The sequence below is a fragment of the Poecilia reticulata genome, chromosome 22 (assembly GCF_904066995.2).
Source record: "Poecilia reticulata chromosome 22, P_reticulata-male-v2, whole genome shotgun sequence".
Classification (NCBI taxonomy): Eukaryota; Metazoa; Chordata; class Actinopteri; order Cyprinodontiformes; family Poeciliidae; genus Poecilia; species Poecilia reticulata.
Window position 1 is genome coordinate 8,295,436 of NC_088851.1, and position 22,206 is coordinate 8,317,641.

The following is a 22,206-nucleotide window of genomic DNA, read 5'->3' on the forward strand; positions in this document are numbered from 1 at the left end:
TTATTTTTTAAGTGGTGCATTCAAGCATTTGACATGATGCAGTAATTCATAATCATGAAACATAAAAATTAAATGATAAAAATGTTTTCAAGTTGATAAACCAAGTTGATAGCATAGTATAGGTGTACCGATGGTTTTCTTCATTTTGAATGATTGGGCGATATGTGAACGAAAAACTATTTTATCCACATCTGCAAAGGTCTTAAAATCAGTCACTGTCCATTTTTGTTCAGCACGTCATGCGGTTTAGCAAGAGTCACGCAGTTTAGTTACTGTCGCTACATTTGGAGCAAGTTTAGAGGCAAAAAACGTCAAAATGGGAAAAGTCAGACAAGATTTTTTTCTTTAAAGATCGATGATCAGCCAGCAAAACTAAAAATTGGTGTATTCCTAATTCATTGCTCGTATCTTTGTTTTTCCTGAGTAAGAAAAAAGAAATACAAAAATCCCTCAAGACCCCAACACAAGCCTTCACCACCATATATGGTGGCACATAACTGAGTACACAAAGTATCTGGATCTAGTTTAGGGTCAAACAAAAACTTCACTTCATCACAAAAGTCAGCAATTCTTTATCTGGAAAATGAGGGATTGCTGCAAAGTCAGTAACTCTATGCAATCACCTGGGCCTCCTTAGAAAGATAAGCATATAATTAAATTGGAAAAAGTTAACTGTGGTAATTTTATGATTATAATTAAATTAAGCAGCATGTGCTCAAATTAGCATCAAACTATTTGATTGTAATGCATCAACTGACTAAATCTATTCATTTGTATATTTGTGGTTTGGATCTAATGGTGGATAAATGAACAGGAATAAACGGGTCATAAGGACAAACAGGACAAACTGTATTTGGATCAGCGTGGTTTCAAAAGTTATTGACGTGTCTGATGACTTGGCGAGCGTCGACAAAAAGGCACACGATGCTTATGTTGAATTCTTGACCGGTTTTATTGCGCTTAGACGTGCATCAGAGCGGACAATCGGTCCCGTATCCCGGCCCAAACTCAGAGACCCTCTTGAGGAGCGCCGCTTTCACTGCGCTGATCTTCTCATCCAGCTCTGTGAGAGTGCAGGCCTGGCGGAGACACAAATCGGATGATGAAATTCGATCGGCAAACAGATGAAACGTTGCTCAGAGGAAAACAGAAAAGTGCTGACCTGAGCGGTGGACGTCTTAGGCCGCTTGTGGAGGTGACTCTGCAACGCAAGCAAACATTGAAACTTGTTGATTTGTGCAAATTTCTGAGCAGAAGCCAAACTTACAGACTTTGAGTCACTTGCTGGAACAAAAAAAGAGGGATTAATACAAAGAAAACTAGACACAGCATGCGATTTATGAGAAACCCTTGGGATATTTTTTCCTTATTGGATATTTTGACAATAGAGGGAGTAAAATCTTGGGGGTATTATTCTGCAAACGTCCTTGGTTACAGTGGAAAAGGAGAGGTCCTACTGCTCCTAGCAATATGTTTTAAATTGGCATTTGCTTCGCTCCGTCTATAAAATCCTTTAGAATTGCTTATGGAGCCTTCTCTATGCCGAGTATTAGAATGTTGTTCCTAAAATCATGGGCCAACTGTGCGCCGCTTTTCACCAAACACCAAACTACAGCAGAGAAAAAAAACAAGAGGAGGGATGGGGGAGGAGACTCCGAATATAAAAGACCCCCATCTTCATTCGTTTATTCAAAGACACTCGACATCTCTCGCTCGGCTCACACAAACATGCAGCGAGTCAAAAGCAGATGGAGAGCGGCACTTGCACAGAAGCGGCATGCTGTGCTGAGAAATACTAGTATGAGGAGACATGCAGCATCTCAAGCACACTTAGACATCCAACACGCTGGACAGACTCCTTTAGCTTATCAATTCGAGTTTGATGGACTGTGCCGATCCCTCGCAGGTTTAACATGAAACCATCTGAGAATCTGGACTAGAAAGAGAGGAAAAGCTCACCTTTTTCTACCGTCAACATCTGTAATATTGCTTAGTTGCTGATTTCTGTGGCATATTAACAGAACTTTTCTCTATGAATGAGTTGCTAGCCCTGTTCTGTTCAACTTGACTGCTTCGCTGATGTGAAACTTTTGCTGCCGTAGTCTAAAAACAAGAGATTCTTCTTGCGTTTCCTGTTAACCTCAAACATTGTATTGACCCTCAATTGAATTCGCTGCAACATTAAATGTTGGAAGTATGGCAAAAACCAAACTGTAACGTACATGCTGCGTTTTAGGAATAAAATCATATCCTTCTAAACAACCTTTGAAATAAAAAACTGTTCGCATTCCTAAAATAATGGCTGTAGTCATTTTTTGTTGTTGTGCCAAAAGTGATTTTAGCAAAAAATAAAAATAACCCTCTCTCTTTCCAAAAGATATTTTAGGCAAACCTCACCCCCCATACTTATGGCAAAACATGACTTGGGCCGTTATCTTAGGAAGGTGACAATATGCTTTTACTTCTAGTATATTAGATTATTGCGCTTTTCCTGGATTATCAAAACAAACATTTTCAGCTAGAAGAAAAAGCTGATGCTAGGCTACAAAGTAAAACTAAAAGCTTTGAGCGTACGTCCACGTAAACAAAACATTGATTTTAAAATACTCTACATCGATTTAAAGCTTGAAACAATCTGGTTTCTTAAACACTTACTGAATAAATCCCAGGCACACCTTCAGGCAGTTCTGCTTATTCTGAGAATCAACTCGAAATCTGATTTTGTTCTGTCACTCTCAAAGTTTTCTGGAACGAAACCTAAATTTCATGTTTTTGCAAATTTCATTTATTTCTTTTTCTCTTGACAACTATATACTTGTCTGTTGTTTTGGATAATCTATAGTTGATGTTTGCACTTTTTAAAAAATTGCCTCTTAAAAAGCCCTAATCATGATTATGGTTAACATATGAATAAATAAAGTTGACTGGACTTGCTCTGGCCTAAATATTCAAGCACCTGCAACAAAAGTAGATGCCTTTTGTTTCTAGTCCACCAAAGCACAACTTGAGTAGCGAAATGTGTTGAAGCAAGTGAAGCATAAAAGATGAAACTCCATTAGCGTCTCACAGAAACTCCTCTCGGTGAGTAGATTTCAGGTTGAACCGATTGTGAACCTGTACTCCACGTTGCAATTTGGCCATTGCACACCTTTAAAAATGCCCTTTAAAAGCTTCCTTTCAACACACACTCAATCTCAGTTCCTGCTTACTTTTAGCGCATGCCGTCATTTTCCATTCAAACACAAAAAAGAAATGGCAGGTGAGTCAGTTTCAAATCTAAATGTCCAGCGCAGCTTTTAGCTGAATCTCTTAGCTTTTCTTTGCCACAGCCAAGGTAAACAACGACAAAAAGTAAAACTTGGTGCAAAGGAGACATCACTTTAGTCTTAGCGAGAGTGCCTCGGAGGTGAAATGACTATTTAAATCCGAGGAGGCGCACGACTGTCGCCTGACAATAGCAGAGACTGAAGTGGCCTAAATGGGCTCAAATAAATGAGGTGAAAATCGCAGCAATATACACATATATAGTGACACTATGATGATCTATTGCAAAGACCCTCAGCTCAGACACAAGACGCGACACTACAAGCTGCGCTAATTGCACGAAACGGTATAGACACCTGGGCTCCGAAGAGAGGACGGGTAAGTGTTGGGAACGCTGAGTGGATGCTGGAAGGTAAATCTGAATGTGTTGCCTGTGATTTAAACTCTGCAGCTAAGTGGGCAAATAGGTCACTAGCAGAGTTCACCGACATTTACAGCTCCGGCAAAAGTATTCGTAACCTCTTCGAAACTTTTTCTTTTCCACATTTTCTCACCTTGAAGCCACAAGTTTGAGTGAATTTTATTGGGGTTTTATGCAACTGACCATCACAGAGTAGAGCCAAATTCTGAAGCAGACGTTTATATTCAGCCCAGCTGAGTCGATACAAGGTCTGGACAAGATGGAGAGCATTCGTGAGCCACAATTGTCAAGATTCAAAGTTGGATTTGGGTCTGGACTTTGACTGGGCCATTCCGTTTTAGCTGCACATGATTTCTCTCGCTGCCTCTTAACAGATATTCTCCGTGCGATTGCTTTTCTTAATTTAGCTTCATCGACTCTGACCAGCGATCCTGCAGAGATCTCCCGTACTGGGTGCTCAAGTTGTTTCCCACAACGCGAGCATAAGAATCTGTCAGAATAAAAGACAAGTTCTGGTCTGATCTGAGCGCCACGCCTTCTTCCACGTGGCTTGTGGCAAGGTGAAAATAGAACCTTTTTTTTTTTTTTTTTTTTAAGTTTCTCTTAAATGTAGGACAGACTTCTGGAATCCATAAAAAAATAGTTAATCAGATAAACTCCCACAAAAGATGCATTGACATTTGTGTGCAACAGAAACAGATGGGATTAAATGTTTACTTTCTCTACAAACGTTAGAAAATGTTTTTTTTAATCTATATTCTATCCATTTACTAGCTCACTTATTTCTGCTCCAGCAATATAGCTTTATTTTATGTGTAATAATAGTATGCATTAATGGGAAAAGGGTCTTCTATATCTATTATACATCCCAAGGACTCACAGTGGACTGAAAGTACTCAGGAGAGAGTCCTTCTAACTCTAGGATGCGATCCTCCATCTTCTTCAGCCTCTGGTAAACATTCAAAGGGACTGGCCCCACTGGAAAAAACAACGGTAAAACACATCATGAATAGATTTACATGCTCAGGGTTTCACGCAACGGCTTCGATAAGAGCAAAAAATATATTTGAATGGTTAATAAAAGAAAATATCCGTTATCCATTTCTTTACTTTTTATGAAAGATACTTTCCCCCCCGACCCCCATCTTACTTTTTTAAACTTGCACGTGTTTCAGTCATTTCATGTCAAAATCTGAAGTATTATCAAAGGTTTAAGGTTTCACCTGGTGGGAGTCTGAGATGAGCCTCGATGTTTTGGAGCCGCTCCTCTATGGCTGCGTTTCCACAGTCTCGGGTTGTTGGCCCCTTCTGAGGCTCCCCAGCATCTCCTTGGCCCCCGGCGCTACGAGTTTGGGGCCCATAAGTGTTTACTACTCGTGTGACTGCCCAGCCATAGGAACATAAACAAAAGCTGTAAGTCAGGAGTAGTCGGGAGTGAGGCGAACAACATCACTCATGGTTGTGGTCACATGTAAGTGCGTGCAACACCGCAAACGACAGACAGACTGAACGCAATATTTGGTGGGTTGCCATAAAACAATAGACATGCAAGCAACACACTGCATGCAACTTTCACTTTTTTATTGCCATTAATGTAGACTCGTGTGTTGATGTCCCGTGACGGCAGCAGATCGTCGACAGTTCTTACCTTTTACGTGGCTTTTAAAACCCGGGTATGGCGTAAAGACTGCGTCCGTCCTCGCACAGCTGTTTTCTACAACAAATAAAATTCCACAAAAATAGCATTTAGATCGTCTCAGTTTAATTAAATGTCTTGTGTGGGAGAAGGAAAAAAAAAAAAAAAAAAGCATCCATCACACACATGAATTGCAGCTTCTCGTGATTTTGTGTTACTGGTGTCTCAGACGGGCTTTGAATTTCAAGCAGGTCCCCCGTCTCATGTTTTTCTGCACAGAACGGGTTGCATTTTTAAGGCCGAGCGTGTTAGCTACTTCAGGCCCCCTCTTGGAGCAGTTCAGCCTGACCTCTCGCCTGTGGAAATCAGCTCTCTCCCAAACATTGGCAATCTGTGTGCAGGCTCCCTCTCCACCCTGCCCTCTCCACCCTGCCCCCCTCCACCCGCCCTCCCCAGCCCCTTTTATCCCTCTCCTCCCTCCGCCCCCCTCCACACCCCAACCTCTCCTCCGTTCTCACCCTGATTGCAGTCGATCACGTTGCAAAACTCGCGCACATTGTTTTCATTGATCTCCATCTGCTTGCGTTCCATAAATGCAGATATTCTCCGCTCAATCTGGAGACACAACAAAGATAATAGGACACAATAGATTGATGAGGTACTGATCGGTTTGAAGAATGCAATGTTTCTGTTTTTTTTTTTTTGTCCTAGTTAATGTCGTGCAACAGGGTGATGTGGTGATTTGTATTGCATAGAATGAGAAACGCAGCGTTAAGACATTAAATTCAGGCAGCAAAAAAGAAAAAGAAAAAAAAAAGTTAGATTGCTTCAATCATTACATACTGGAATATGAATATGGTTTGCTTGGCTACCAAAATAAATGCACAACAGAATGCCGCCTCTTGTCCTTCATCCACATGCAATCTCAGAGTAATGAGCATCCACTTCATAATCCATCAAGGACCTGGCCCTCTCTCAAAACCCACTAGCAATGTGGTCTGTTCTACCCCAGCACAGCACTAAAGCGCCCCTCATTCTCTGTCGAAACCCGGTCTATCAGGTCCCCGTCGAGCGCTCGCCGCACGTCACGCTCACATCCTCGGGAGCAATTACTTATGATTATTCATTTGGCTTGACGAGAGCGTGAAGGGCTCCAAAATGTCACCGCCGGAACAGCTGACGGATCAGGCGTCGACGCCGACCAACCTCTGACTTTCCGGCTCGGATCTGGACCATGACGTCATCAGTCTTGCTCTCGGCAGCCTCGGAGCCGGGCCGGCGGAGCTCTGACGACGCAGCCGTCTGCTCCCCGAGGGAGGGTGACGCGACAGATTTGTCCGACGCGCTTTCCTTCGCAGACGCGACGCCCTCAGACTCCATGAGCGTCCTCAGGCTTTCTGAGACAGCCTGCAAGTAGCAGAGAGATAACGCGCTGTCCAATTAGAAATAAATAGGAGTTACAAATATTACCAGATATTTCTGTATTATATTACAGAGAAAAGCGTCCCATGATACATACTGCAATAGCTCTTCATTATTGCAAATAATCACATCATGGTTATCAATTCAAACACTACAAAAACCAAATCTTACTGAGTATCTTTTTGTCTGGTTTTAGTGCCAATATCTTAGTGCACCTGAAGTAGGACAAAACTAACTTACAAATAACTTTTTAGCAGAAAATTGGAGCTTGTTATAAGTAAATAATTCCTTAATAATAATTTTTATTATTATTATTCTGGCAGATTAGTTCACTTATGACGAGATATTTCTCCATGTTATAAGTGAAATAATCTGCCTGTGAAACTAATGTTTTTGTTTATTAATATTAAAGCATTATTGATTTAAAATTAGCTACTATACCGCGCTGAGAAGTGAACTTGTAAGTTAGTTTTGTCTTATTTCAAGTGCACCAAAATATTTGCACTAAAAAGTGGACAACTAAAGAAATACTTGGTAATATTTGGTGTTTTTGTAGTGAATCCATTTGTGTAAACCCTTTCAACCACCAGACAGTCCAATGATACAATTCATCCACTGACGCCGTTTCATAAACTAACAACCACGCCTCCATTTTACCTGTAATTTGGCAATATGCTCCTGCAAACAGCCGTGAAGAAGAGCTTCTGAAGATGATGACAGATTCACAGCGCGATGGTTGACTTCTATTCTCAAAGCAGTATCCCCTAAACGGAGCTTCACCTGAAAACAAATGATACCAAAATTTTACTTAACATAGGAATGCAGAAAATTTAAATAGGTCGGAGACGATAACATGCAGATTGTAGGACTGTACTGTACCGACTTTTCCTGGCTGATACCGTTCTCATATTTTCATTTATTCCAATTCGGACCGGTTCTGTTTAATTCTTAAAGACTATAAAACATAAATGATGTGCATTTAGTAGTTTTGATTGCTCTAAATAAGGAAAGAATTCAGGAGATCGTCCCCAATTCTCCTATTTAAGTTTGTATTAAATTCAGATCAGTATGTTGATGCTTTTACAACACAAAAATAGTGGGAGGTCTTCGTTTTAATGCAGAGAACAAATAACATTTGTCTGGATTTTACCTGATTTTCAAGGTAAAAATCAGCCAGTTCCAAAGTTTGGCTAATTGGTGAAACTTAAAGTAGAAGAAAATTCAATATACAAAAATGTTAATTACTTGTAATAACGAGACATTTTGTATATTAATCAGCTACAGATAAATACTGGCTAAAGATATGTAAATACCCTAGTCACACTAAAAGGGTCTTTTTCTTTTTACTTCACTTGACAGGAATACCGGTCTCTCTGGGCAACAGCATATTATTAGCTCAATAAAAGTTTTCTCCAATTTTTACTAAATGCATACTAAAAGTTTAAGAAAAAAATCTCCATGTAATGTAAAAATTAGTGCACCTGTGATGTTAATTTCCTTTTATAAACAAGCTTGTTTGCAATGCAATGGTGAGTATTGAATTACACAGAAAAAACTTTTAATATTTTTCACCTATTCCATAATGGGTGCGACTTTTTTCATTCTTATGGTTATTTAATTTAATCTGAAGCATAACTAAAATATGACTGGTTATTTAAAGTATCTAAAGGGAACATATATGAGACAACCTCTTCGTATTTACATCTGTTTAAATATTTTTTTAAAAACCCAGTAAATATTTCAAAATGAAATTGACAAGATTTACGGGCTAGATGTTGCAGGATTTCAGTATTAAGTACCGTTATTCTGTCCACTCTAAAACTAATATCAAGCATTTCTATTGTACATGAGACTACATTTATTAATGGTCAATAGAAGAAGAAAGCAAAACTAAGTGACACAATTTCAGTAGCAACCATTGTTAACGCATATCTGAGGAGTTATAAGTATTAAAATCTGTCGAAGACCCAAGCAAAACAGTCCAACAGCATCAAAACAATGAATGTACGGGGAGCTAGCCGAAGCTAGCGTCAGGTTGCTAAAAGTATTAGCATGAGGCTAACTAACGACCCAGACTGAGAGGCCCAATTTTCGGAGTGAATTCAACTTAAACCTTGTTAACCAACCTGTTTTCCAAAGTCTGAAAGGAGCCTCAGCATCACATCCACGCAGTCCCTGTAACTGGACGTTTCAGTGGATTCTTTGGGAGGAGCGTCATTTCCACTTAGCTTTGTTGTTTCCGCCATTGCTGTTCAAGGACCTCAAACTACTACGCGCTGATTGGTTGGAAGACCATGAACGTGGTCACGTGACTGATAACTACGTACTGAATGGCCCCGGTGGTCAGAGCTCCACAGCTGGGAAAGCACGAACACTTGCTGATAAAAGGATTTTTCGAAGTTGTAATTTTTGGGATAAATGGAAATAAACAGCCTCATGTGTTGCATTTAATTTATGCCGAGATGAAGTGAAGTCAATGACGTAATAAATAAGGCATTCAAACTTTTCTTTGCAAAAACCCTGCGCAAACTGCACTGTAAAAAAGGACGACGAGTTTTAAATTTAAGCAATAGGATATTCTCACTCTCCCCAGTACAAAAATATGTGTAAATCCTGCAAGTTGTTGCTTATTTAAACCAAATGTAATCATAAGTCTCAATGATGTTTCTGCTAAACGTCCCTCATGTGAAAAGCTGGAGAATCTTTAGATTTAATAGAACACAGAATATTGTAGAAGGATGCTAGTGATGACAATTTATTCTTTGTCTTTGTCTTACTGTTAAAAAAAGATGCACAAATTGTCACAAAAACATTGATTTGCATCTTGACTTTATTATTTATGTCTATTTTAATAGTTATATTTTATTTGAGTTTGTATTTTCCTAAATGCTTTTATTTAATTTAATACTTATGATAGTGGCTGGCATAAACAAAACATTTTAAAGACGTTTCAGCACTTAGGAGTGCTGTAACAGTTTAACTACTACACAGGCAAGCATTAGGTTGGTTAACATAAGGAAAACTGTTTTAATATAATAATTTTGAAAGACAAGATTAAATTGACATTAAATGTGGAGTTCCACAAGGTTCCATGTTGAAACAGAATCTTTTTAATTTGTATTTTTACTACATTTTTGCAGTAACTAGAAAGTTGAAAGTAATTTATTTACTGATGGCATTTTGTTCAGAAAATTACATTTAAATCCTTGTGGACAAATAATAGTTGGAGAAATAGTTGAACTCAAAATGCAATTATTTATCTAACAAATAATTACATTATTTTTAATGAGAAAAGTGTAATATTTTGGAAAAATGAAAGAGTTAGCACGATTAGCATGCTAACAAATGGATCTTCAGTAATAAATAATAATTTTGAACCCAATATGAAATTTCATGTAGAATACATAAAAAACTATGCAAAGCAGACCTTTTTGCAAAGGAAATGTTCGGCATTCATCAGTGCTTTGCATTTTATTTTATTTTTTTTAACTTATTTTTCCACTTTTGAATCCTCTTCTACAGTTTGGGATAACATCAATGTTTCTGACACTAAAACATTTTTATTTGAGAAAAGGAAGAACAATAAGCACATGTAGGTGCAAAACAGCATAACAAAAGCCTACTGATTAAATCACATAGTAACATTAAAGAGTAAATATGTCAACTCTTAGTTATGGTAATAGTTTTGATTGAAATTATATGTACATATAAATGAATGCATACGTATAAATCGCATATAATTTTAAGTATATTTCAGTTTATGTAGTGAGACTATGGTCAAATCTGGATATCATTTTTAAAAAAAATGTTATCTGCCGTTTCATTTAAAAAATATCATATAACTGTTATTAAACCCATGGAATAACACTATTTGAGAAAGATGGTGTTGCATGCAGGTGTTTTCTTTTGGTTTATTTTATTTTTTTTAATATATATATTTAAAGATAGATAGATCTATGTATTTATTCTGCTGCCACAGGAAAGGAACAGGTCATTTAAGATTTTTTCCCCCTCTAGCTCAAAAGATTTTATATACTGTTTTAATTTTCCTGAAAGAAAAAAAAACCCAACAACAACAACAAAAAACTGCCGTTTATGTCCTTCACTTACAATTACATCCGTAGTACTTGGCTATTTGTCTGCGGGGAATTCTCGTAGCTGCATTTGACTATATTCTCCATCACATACTTTTCAAACAGGCTAAAGAATGAGCACTTAATTATAAGAACATTGTGCCTCTGACATCGGTGGACCGAGCAGCAGGGCAGTGGGATGGGAACCTGGCCACAATGGTGTATTTCTCTGAGTTGAGTGACTGTGGGAAAATCTCCCTCCTCTATTCAGACATTTTTCCCTTCTTTTCATATAATGGGGAGAGAGAGAAAGAGAGAGAGAGAGAGAGAGAGAGAGAGAGAGAGACTGATGAAGGAAACAACAGAAAAAGAACAATTACAGGCAAAGAGACGGCACAGCATATGCACTCAAAACTCAATAATGCTCTTTTTAGAAGGGTTAATCATTTCAGGAAGGGGTCTGACGATAAGCCCTTTTTCGGTTAATTCATTTGCAGGGTGATATTTTTTCACCCCAAAACAGGAAAGGAACTGTAACACTTGACATGGTTTGACATGCTGAGCAGTTGCTAAATGTTCCCACACAGCAAGGCGCTCTGAAATTAAAAAAAAAGAAGAAGAAAATGTTTAATTTGCCCTAGCTGCAGAATCAAGAGCTGAATTTTCTTTTTCCTAGACGTGGCACTTAAGGTGTGTCTGCAGCCTAAAGAATAAATTGATCCGTTTTAGTTATTTTTAACATTTCAAATCTAATTGTAGACATTTTGCAGGCGTGGGCTTTCACCCCATGATCTTATCTGGTTATAAATAGAGCGAATAGTAATATTTATGTTATTATGTTCCACTTGAAATACCAGTACTTTTTAAGTCACAAGTAGTACTCCTCTTTGAAAATAATTTCTACATTACAGATGTTTCAACATATGGCTGATATAGTACTTTAAATATGTAATTAGTAGTATGGGTTTAAGATGAATTTAATAACTTTGAATCAAACGTGAACCTTCTTTCACTTCTAAAGTATAGATTTCTGCTTGCGGTTTTCTTTCTTGTAGCTAAAAACACTGACATCCAACCACAGCTCTAAGCCACTACATTTGAAATAATAGTTTCTATTCTCAGCACGACCCAATGTTTGACAAAGAAACGCACAGAAAGAATGTATCAGAGCAAAAATTAGGCTCTTAAATTTGATTTTCGCAGAACAATATGAATCTCGTATCAGCAGGTCGCTCAACTGATTTGCTGTTTTGTTGAAAAGTGAAGTGTTACAGAAAAATCCTAATTTCCCAAACAGCTGAACAAAAGGTTAAAAGTGCCGTTTTGTATGAGCAATACAATAAATTTGGTTTTGTTCTCCTGAACTTTGTGGGGAAATGTGGCACTGAAATGAGAGCACTGAGATTCTTTTCACATGGGTAACATGGCTCAATGCCCAGGGCAGCACAGAAATAGGGGCAGCACAAGCGCTTATGCACCAAACCAAAAAGGAGTGACCCAGAGCGTTGGGCACAGTGTAAGCGGAAATATGAAGAAAATCTAAACAAAAATGAAGTAATTTCTTGAAAAACAAAGTACGTAAAACAAACGACTCACAGTCAAGTGGTCGCCAGAAAACACCCAATGTAATCTTCCGGTTGTGTTAATTTGGCTCGATCCAGATGTATTCTTCCGCGATTTTGGAAGACGCCAAGCAGAAGCAGCTAGCCACAGCGACAGAAGATATGACAGAAGCAACCATATGGCAGAAACAGCAATGGAGGAGATCCGAATTTCACCTCTGACCCGGAACTTAAAGTGTGCCGTCAGTTTGACCCGCCAAAATAAAATACGGGTTGATTATTTTGTGCAGGTGACACCAGGAATACTAGCGCAGCAGCTTTTTTTCACTCTGGTTCCTGAGAAACAATTTATCCAAATGGATTGTATATTTCCTCTCACTCAATTTTTAAAAAAATACGTATCATTGGTGCCACCCTTTGAATCCGAGCGTTAATCCCGGAACGTCCATTTAGTAAGTTCACAAAAATGTTGAATACGTCTACCAGGTTATATTAAACTTTTTTATATGCGTTTCAAAAACAGGATACTAAATTAGATAAGATTCTAAGATAAAATAAGATATTTTGCTAAGACATGAAGGACCAAATACTCATCCTTGAGAAACACCCTTGGGATTTCATTTCACCACAGATTTTGAACAAGTTTTGTACTGGTGTAAGGCTTACATCTAACCTCATTTACTGCTGAATGGACATCCAGGGGGGAAAACCCAGTCCTTACTTTGTCAGGCCATCATTTATATTCTTTGACATCCGACGTTCTGATTAGTGAAATGATTTTACTGTGACGCCAAAAAAAAACAACCTAAGGCGTCACTTAGAAAGCTAAGCAACTGCTACCTTTCAGTTATCTCAACAATCTTTAAAAAAAAGCAAATAAAAATAGCACAAAATTTGGTTTGTTGTCTGAAAAACCATATGCAGTAACGATAACTTGTTTTTATCTGATGAGATGAATACTCAGTGTTTCCCTGAAAAAACCCCCCCCAAAAAAACACAACAATGCTTCAGCCACCTGCAGCAAAGTGAAAAGGTCTGCGAGGAGCCCGGCTGCCCCACCGCGGCAGATGATGCTGACAGAGCATGAAGCCCAGGAAAGGACAGACGGGATGGAGGATGAGCAGCATGTAGGGAGACAAGCTGATTACAGAGGCAAGATTTTGCCTTGTTTTACTTAGAGGAGGATGAGTCTGACTGCTTTACCATCCAGGTGTTTGTACAGAAAGAGCTATCACTTCTAAATCTTCGTCCGGTTGTTTAAATTCATTCATTTTAAAAGTACTTCCACTAAATGTGTGAGATGCCGTTTTCTCATAGGGACATTTTTGCAGTGAAAGAATGTTCCTTAGGAATAGCAGGCATACACGCAATATAATGTCATGAATGTTAGCTATTATTTTACTAACTACAAATAATTTACAGTTTGAACTTTTGACCTGTATAGAAAGTACAGAGTTTATAACATTGCAGCATATTGCATATTACAAGCGAAGCTAGAAACAACAAATTCTCTAGCGTTTTAAATTCAAAACCAGGCAAACCCATTCAACGAAACTAAATGAGTTAATGTGATGAGGAAAACGCCACTCTCGGCTGAGCCTCCGCTGAAAGTTAGCTCTAATAGTTGGTAGGCAGGTGATTGCTTTAAGCCACTTCTGACTGTCAAGAGAGTTAATAATATGAACAAAGTGCTGAAGATCCCCATAATGTTATTAACCTGCTTTTATTCCTGCTGCCTTTCCAACCAGGTGGGGGAAAATCTGGCGCTTTAGTTTGACTCTGGCTCGCGTTCACATGCGCAAAGTTGTGGCAGTAATGGAAAAATTGAAGAAAAATGATACCGGATTTAAACTTAGCTCGATCACAAATGTCCTCAAAGAGGTATTGACAAAAACGAGCTATTAAAATATTACATCTGTCTCTGCATTTGATGAGTATACTTGTTGAAATTAAATAATATGTAATATATTTTCACACTGATGTAATTTGGCAATGTACAAATAAAAACTAATTTGATTTGACTGATGAAATGAGGACATGACTGTTCTCTTAAAGTTCTGTTCATGTGGCCCTCTGGAGTCCTGAGGGCCGGAAAAATAGCTAGGGCGGCCCTGATTTGGCCCGCGGGCCTTGTGTTTGGCACATATGCGCATTTCAAACTATGTCTAAACTATCCATGTCATCAATCCTCCAAATATTCAGACAATAAAAACCAAAGACCCTGTTAGCTTCAAAGCAACTAAAACTGAGAAGAAAAAGGGCTTACGGGAAATGACACATTATTTCCACAAACGTCTTTCGTGCCAATCTACTACAAACGGCATTCCTCCACTGCCCAGGTTCAGTGTTTTAAGTGAGGAATGACCAAGTTGTCATATGACATGTTTCAGTCTGCGAATGTTGTCCTCCATGCAGCTGAGATGGTACTCAGCGGAGCCTAAATGGCTGCAGTGAAGTGCAGTGACTCAGAGTGCTCCAATCACTCAGCAGTCTTTCCCTGAGAGGCTCTATGTTGATAGTTTCCTTGTTATTACATCTTCAGTCAGAACTATAGAGACCCATCGGAGTCATGGCTGTCTGCCAAGCAGCAGACATGCACCGACATGCATAAGATAGCTGCAAATGCAAGAAGGTAAACAACCAAAAACAAACAAACAAAAAACAAAAACGAAAAAGAAAAGAGGGAGCAGCCATGAGGAGTGGCACTAGTTTTATAATATATAAATATGTTACATTTAAGGTAGAGATGTGCCGATCAGGTTTTTTCCTGCCGATACCGATCACCCATGAGGGCCGATCACCGATACCGATCACATAATTATTATTATTATTATTTTATCATAAACGCTACTGGCTAAATTATGTGGAAAAAGGAACCTTGAATTCACCTTAATTTAGACAAAAACTTGTTTTTAATAACTTTTTCCAAGAATAAAACTAAACAAAACAGGCATTCTGCAAATTGTACTGCTATCAGTAATACTATCTTTAACAGACTGATAACATATGAAGGCTCTGAAGAGGCTAAATAATGCAAAGAGCCAAAATAAAACCTCTCAACATTGCCAAAAATATTCAAGTATAAAACTTAACATTCAAAGGCAAATACAGGTTCCATTACAATAAACCAGTGATTCTTGAGAATAGGGACAAAACAGGTCCTATGGATAAAGTACAAAATTAGAATAAAATATACACAAAATATAATTTTTTCAAATATCTGACTAAACTAACCTTGGTCCTGTGAGCACAACAATGTATATTTTATTGGTATTTGCTGAATATTATTTTATTTTAAACATTGTAGTCGGTGGATGATGCCTGTAAAATCCCTTGTCCAGGAGCAGAACTCAATACATTATGATAGTTTAAAACAATTAAAGAAATACTAAAATTATATATTATGACAATTAAGTATAAGTAGTCATATAAATAATTATAAAGGTATCAACAAATTGAATTAAAAATAATGTTTATATATTTTCCAACTCCATTGAAATTTGTCAACACCGTCAGAAATGAAAAGAACGTAAAAAAAATCAGGCATTATTGGGGGGCACCAGAACATCTGAGGACCCCATGACCTCTTCCTTTCTCTTCCTTTGCTGAGAGGGCTAGTTAGCTCTGGTTAGCTTATGTTATTCTTTAGTTTTTTCTTCTTTTTATTCCTAAGTTTTTTGTCACAACCATGATGTGTCAACACCATAACTGACAATTTACAAAACTTTGATGAAATTTTGTGAAATAAAAGCTTAATTTTGGTATACTGTAAAGATTTCATGGACCTAATGAGCTACAATATGGCCTCCTTCAGAATAACATCATATAAATTGAGGTAGTTTGGCATTTCGTCATCTCTGTCAGATGTCAACTCCATCAGAGTTTTTGTGACTCTTTCAGTGAAATTGTCAAATCTCACTTAAATGTGCAAATAATTCATTTTAATGTATTTGACATAAATTGCATTACTTCACATGTGCCAAGTTTTTCATTTTACTCACTAGTTTGTCACCACCTTCAGTTATGTGTCAACTCCGTCAGATGGACTTTTTGTTGTTTTTAGTTTTAAATATTTTAAAGTTTTAAAAAAAATTTTCTTGAGAAGCATTTGTCTGTAAAATGAGTAAAAATATCACTAATAGGGTCATTAAAAATTATTTTATATTTATTTTTGTCAGATGGTGATGACAAAGTTCTGGGTCAGGTCGATTAAAAATTTTATTTTTTAAAAGAAATGTTGCAACTGGGAGCCTGTACCTTAGCATCTTTACATTTCCAAAACATTATTTGTCATATTTGCATACATAAGGTTGAGAAATAACAACAACAACAAAAAATTGGAAAATTAAAACCCATTTTGTCCCTATTCTAAAGAATCACTGAAACAATCCAGAGTTACTGAATGAAAACTTCCTGATAGCATGGCGGCTAGCTGATTACTGCTAGTTCTGAGTGGCTGTTTCTGACTGAGCGGAGTAATTATGCAAAACTGGGAGGAGATCGATTATTTTTTTAGAGATTATCTATCTCATGTTAGGACAGCGAAAGTTTTAATACATATGTAAAATGTATTTTTTTAGGTTAGATGCTGCAGCTTTAAACAGAAGTTCGGTGTGAGAGTCACTACCAGGTGGAGCAGAAGCGGCGCTCCGTCTGTGAAATATTACTACCTGTAGCGCGTAGTGGCGGTTCAACAGCGAGAGCAGAACCAGCGTCTTACATCGCAGCTCGAAGACTTAAATAATCTTGCGGGTTATTTGTTTAGCTTTCTGACCGTCATGCTAATCCGGGTGAGTGTTTGTAGCTGTGCGCTGCTTTACCTGCTATCTGATCCTCCATATGTCTTTTTTACTGCAGTGAACCTCAACTCCGTCAAGTATGGCATTGTTTTTATGTCGTATTAGCTTCGTTGTGTTGATGCATTTTGACGTGCTTCAATTTTCCGCCGCAACACACAAACTTTCCCAGTCACTCAGTGCGTTATAGTTCCACATCGCTTAGGATTTGTTGCTGCACGTTTGCGCAGTGTGAAGGAAAGAGGAGACCAGCTGCACAGGGAGGCTGCGAAATGAGATGCAGGTGATCGGTATCGGCAACAAGAGCTAATGATCGCCGATCGCCGATCATGCACTTTTTCACGAAAATCGGCCGATTATGATCGGTGACCGATCGATCGGCACACCTCTAATTTAACACCACAGAGTAATGAGGTCCGGTTCGATTATGATGTTGTATTGGTTTCAGATTAAATTAACATATCAAATCTTTTTTCTAATTAAAGTTTTTAACTGGCAATATTTTTCTAGGTCTGATCTTATTTAGTTAGCAAAACTTTGAATTAGTTTGCAGTACTGAACATTTAAACAGTTAAATTCATCTCATAAAGTGGTTTCATCCTTCTATACTTTTCCTAAATGAATCAGAGCAACAAGAAAAGAAAGTTTTAATGGCCGTCAGTTCCGTCATGGAAAAAAACCACGACTCAGTGGTTTGCTGAACCACTTTTAGCATAATTTCTTGAAAGTATTTTATTTTATTTTATTTTTTCTTATTATCTCTCTTATTATTACAGAACCATTCTGGTCCAGTGATACATTTCTGTAGTTCACTGGGGTTTGAACGCATTCATTTATTCACTTTTCTCACTTTATAATACTTCAACATGATTATTTATCCAAACTTTGACTGACCTTCGTTAGCATGATCCAGTCTCAGATGAACCTCAACTAGTCAAAGGCTGACATAATAACTGCAAGATATGCAGGTCTTGTAGGTCCAGGATAGGATCCCCAGTGCATTGGTGAGGTTTTTCCTTTTAGGTCCAGTGTTAACACATCCTGGATCCAGTCTACTGACAGATTTCCCGAGTTGATCCTTTCTGGAGCAGCATTTGCCTCAGCTGCAGCTTTTTGGGTTATGAGTCTTTCAGCTTTGTACATTTAGAAACAAAAACTTTTTCCCCCATTCCTTTTTGCAAAACAGCTCAGTTGTGTAATGCAGAGGGCTCTGGACAGCAATGTTCAAGTCCCGCAACTCATTTTCATTTGGATTTAGGTCTGGACTTTGACTGGACCATTTTGGTATGTAGATATGCTTTGACCTACAACACGGTATCGTCATAGTAACTCTGGCGGTTTGGTGCTGCTGATCTACTGGAAGGTGATCCTCCATCCCAGTCTAAAGTCGGTTTAGTCTTCATCAGACTTTCTTCTGCAGTTGCGGTGCTTTATGTTGGTTTATTGCATAAAATCGCCAAAAGGTACAAGAAAGGTTTTGACTTCACTGCAAATAAATGCTTTAATCATGTGAAAACATTTTGCAAGGCATTGCGAGATGTAGGTAAACAAACAAAAAAGCTTCATAATAAATATGTTTTACATATGTAACTGTATTTTTGCTTCTCTCTGTACAAATACATTCATCAAACATATATTACATCCATGTCAGGTTTGCACTTGCACTTTGTTTCTGTTCAACTACATTAAGTTTTGTAGGCTTTAATAAACATGTTTGTGTCGTAATGATGTCTGAAACATTATCTATCACGAGGCACAGTTAGGAAATATAAAGTGAAGGGGGGGGGGGATGTACTTCAGTAGCTCTTAAGCTACAGCTCTTTCCACCACTGTTACGGTTTCTATGAATAAATCCTTCTGAATCTTAAGTGCGACATAAAAAAAAAAAAAAAAGAAGAGTGTACAGCGTATTTCAACAGATGTGGATATTTTACTTTCCCCTCAAAGTTCCCGGATAATCCATCTAACCTCAGTCTGCAAACCTGTCCCCCCACAAGCAAATCAGAACATATACCGCGCCCCCTCCTGCCCCCCACCTTCCCGCTTCACGTCGACATCCCAGCCCCCACCTTCAGCTGCACCTGTCACCTGGGGGCCCCTGCCTACATTCAGGATCAATTTACATAACCTCATTTAGCAGTTCACAAATCAGAGCCATTAAGAGCTACTAACGGGAACCAAGGGTTCTAATTTAGCTTGCCTTTCACAGTGGGAAAATTGTTCAGTTCAGGCCTACAAATAAAGATCCAGGACTTAGCTTTGATTGTTGATTGTGATGGTAAATGTACAGATGATTAGAACAGATTTTCCCTCGTATTGATTTCCTGCCAAAACACAGCAGGCACTGGTCCTGCACTGGAAAAGCCACGAGAGGAGGCGAGCACAGGGGGAGTTAGCTGCTGACATTGATTTGTACGTATAACACGTTAAGCATAAAAATGGGAAATAAAATCAAAAAGTTGGTGTGTGGCAGTGCTGTTTTTTTTTTATGTGTGTGTGTGTGTAAGCCAATATTTTATTCCGCACAGAAACTCTGCCGTTTTTTTTCTCCACTATTTAAATCCATTTACAGTCTATTTGAAGGAATTTGAGAGCGATTTCTCCCCCCGTCACCCCTCGCTTCTCCTTCCACACTTCAAATAACAACCGCAGAGAAGTTTAAAGGACTTGCTCGCTGCTTAAATCCTTTTATTTACGTTTGTGTGGCAATATGACAGTGGCAAAACCAATTCAGAGTCATGAATAGCTGGAGTCAAGAGCAGAAAAATTATTTTCAATCTGCATTCAATTTGGCAAAGATGGGGCTCATGGAGTAAAGAGGCTGATTCAGATTCCCACTTGTTTGCCGCTGAACTTGGTGGCATTATGAACATTTGCGTTTTTTTGTGGGGGGGGAGGTCGCTTGAGGAGGGTGAGGGGGGAGCATTTCTTATTTGGAGCATGTTTAATTAATCACCAAATCAACCCTCTTCTGCTCTGCATCCCCAGCCCCATATGTTTGCACTCGAACGCTGTAAGGCGAGCAGGACGCAGAGCAGGAGATGCATCCTGCCGCCTACAGATTATGTCTGCGATTGCATAACAACAACCATCACTAGGTTGGAGAAGAGCTGCGATAACAGAGGGGCCAGTGGAGTTGGCGAGGTTCAAACTGTCAGCTCTGCCAGACCCAGACTGTTTAAAAAAAAAAAGCCTCCAGGGTTCAAGTCACACACACACGCACGCACGCACGCACGCACGCACACACACACACACACACACACGCACACACACGCATATAAAAAAAAGAAGGAAAAAATTAAAATGCATATGAGGTGTGATTCAGGAAAGTGGTTCTGTCCAGCTTTGGTCCTGTAGCTCGTTTTTAGTAGTTTTCACTTGAAGATAATTTATTACAAGTGTGCAGAGCAGGTTCGATGTGGGGGCTGGGAACTGGGAGAATGGTGCTTGAAAATGCTATAGCAACCAACAAGAGGTTGTGGGCCTTTGGTAAAAGCAACTCTGGTTTTGTAAAAAAAAATTGAGAGAGAGAGAGAGATAAGATAGCAAAGGGACTGGGAGGGCGAAGCATGACATTTTAACAGCACTTTGTTAAACAACAGATCGTTTTTGTTCTTGTGGCAAGTAGGCAGTCTGAGTTAATGTGGGTAACATTTTACTGAAAACAGTGCTTTTTATGTCAAACAGTGTTAAATATGCTGCCAGAAAATAGCTGACCTGGCTCTAGGACGTGATGAGAACAGCTTGGATAAGTTTCATTGTTTCAAACCAAAAACCCGGTTTAATTAAAAGCTCATTTATCAGGTCGGACTGGCAAAATGATTTTTTAAACTTTATCTGCATTGTTTCAAATTAGATAATCTGTAGAACATCTAAACATGTTTAGTGTTTTTGCAACTATACAAATCGATGGACGGATAAAGGAAAGTGAGAGACGTTTAAGCAAACAGAGATCATATCTGAGGATCCACAAGGCTCCATTCTCGGACCACTTCACTTCGGTATCCGCTCTCTCATCTGAGTCAACATTAAAGTAACATCTATTACCCTTCTCATGCTAACGACACACCTTGTGTGTCTCCACATGATCTAAAGAAATATCTGCTTATGACCTCAAATAAATATTTGACCATTTCTAAATCAATTAAACAAGAGTACAGTGACAAGTCAAATAGTCTCATCAGCCAATAAGTTGCTTATATGTATCTCTAAATGCTTCTTTCACTTTTCAGAATTTTATACATGCTTCACCTGGAGTTTTGAAGCGTTTAGTTTTATTTCTAAAAAGGATATTTAGAACTTGACTGAGATGATGCAAAACCACAAGTAGGTAGGAGTCACAACTTTATGTTTTCCAAAACGACGCGTGCGGATCGGTGAGTTGAAGGTGCAGAACTTCTTTACATACTCGTTGTTTTTTTGGTCCCACAAGAAGCGCTCTGTTAGACTAGACGCGGATACAAAAATACGCAGCACACAAGAAACACTGACATGGTTATAGACTCGGACCTAACTAAACCAATCTGCCGCTGTCTTGAAACATTGCCTGGTCAAAACTGGTTTTTATTTTTAGATAAATTACTTTAGTCTTGTCTGCAGATCTCTGAGAAAATAAACCTGGCAGCTGAATTTGAGAATCATACATCTGGGCAAAACAATCTCCAAGTCCTGATCATCAAACTGACGTTAATGTAACATACATAGGTTATGACCACAATAACTATGATTACGTCAACATTGTTTAGATTTCAGAGCCTGTTTGCTCAGTGTTTCCAATAAAATTTCCTGAAAACATGAGATGTGTCAGCTTCTCCAAATCAGGACTGAAAATATCACTAAGTGTTTACCGACACTTAGTTGATCCATTTGGGTTCACGTTTCCTAGCTATTTACTTGTTTCTTCTTGTGTCTCTTTCTCTTATTGCATTATTTAAGGTTTTATGTGCCCACTCTGTTCCTCTGCTTGTTTCAGTTCAGTGATCACCTGTCACACCTGTGTGTGTTTTATTCGTGAAAACCTTAAAGTGAACTG

The 22,206-nt window shown here is 38.5% G+C and overlaps 1 protein-coding gene across 1 annotated transcript; it reads right to left on the minus strand.

Annotated features, from left to right (window-relative positions):
* Positions 1–928: 928 nt before the first annotated feature.
* Positions 929–9,023, minus strand: mbip (MAP3K12 binding inhibitory protein 1). The gene is made up of 9 exons (XM_008399138.3): positions 8,870–9,023; positions 7,401–7,523; positions 6,528–6,728; positions 5,840–5,936; positions 5,334–5,399; positions 4,909–5,067; positions 4,566–4,663; positions 1,163–1,201; positions 929–1,079 (listed from the first exon to the last, which is right to left on the minus strand). Exons 1-9 carry the CDS (start codon positions 8,987–8,989, stop codon positions 972–974), a joined length of 1,011 nt encoding a protein of 336 aa, XP_008397360.2. The 5' UTR covers positions 8,990–9,023; the 3' UTR covers positions 929–971.
* Between the last annotated feature and the right edge of the window lie 13,183 nt (positions 9,024–22,206).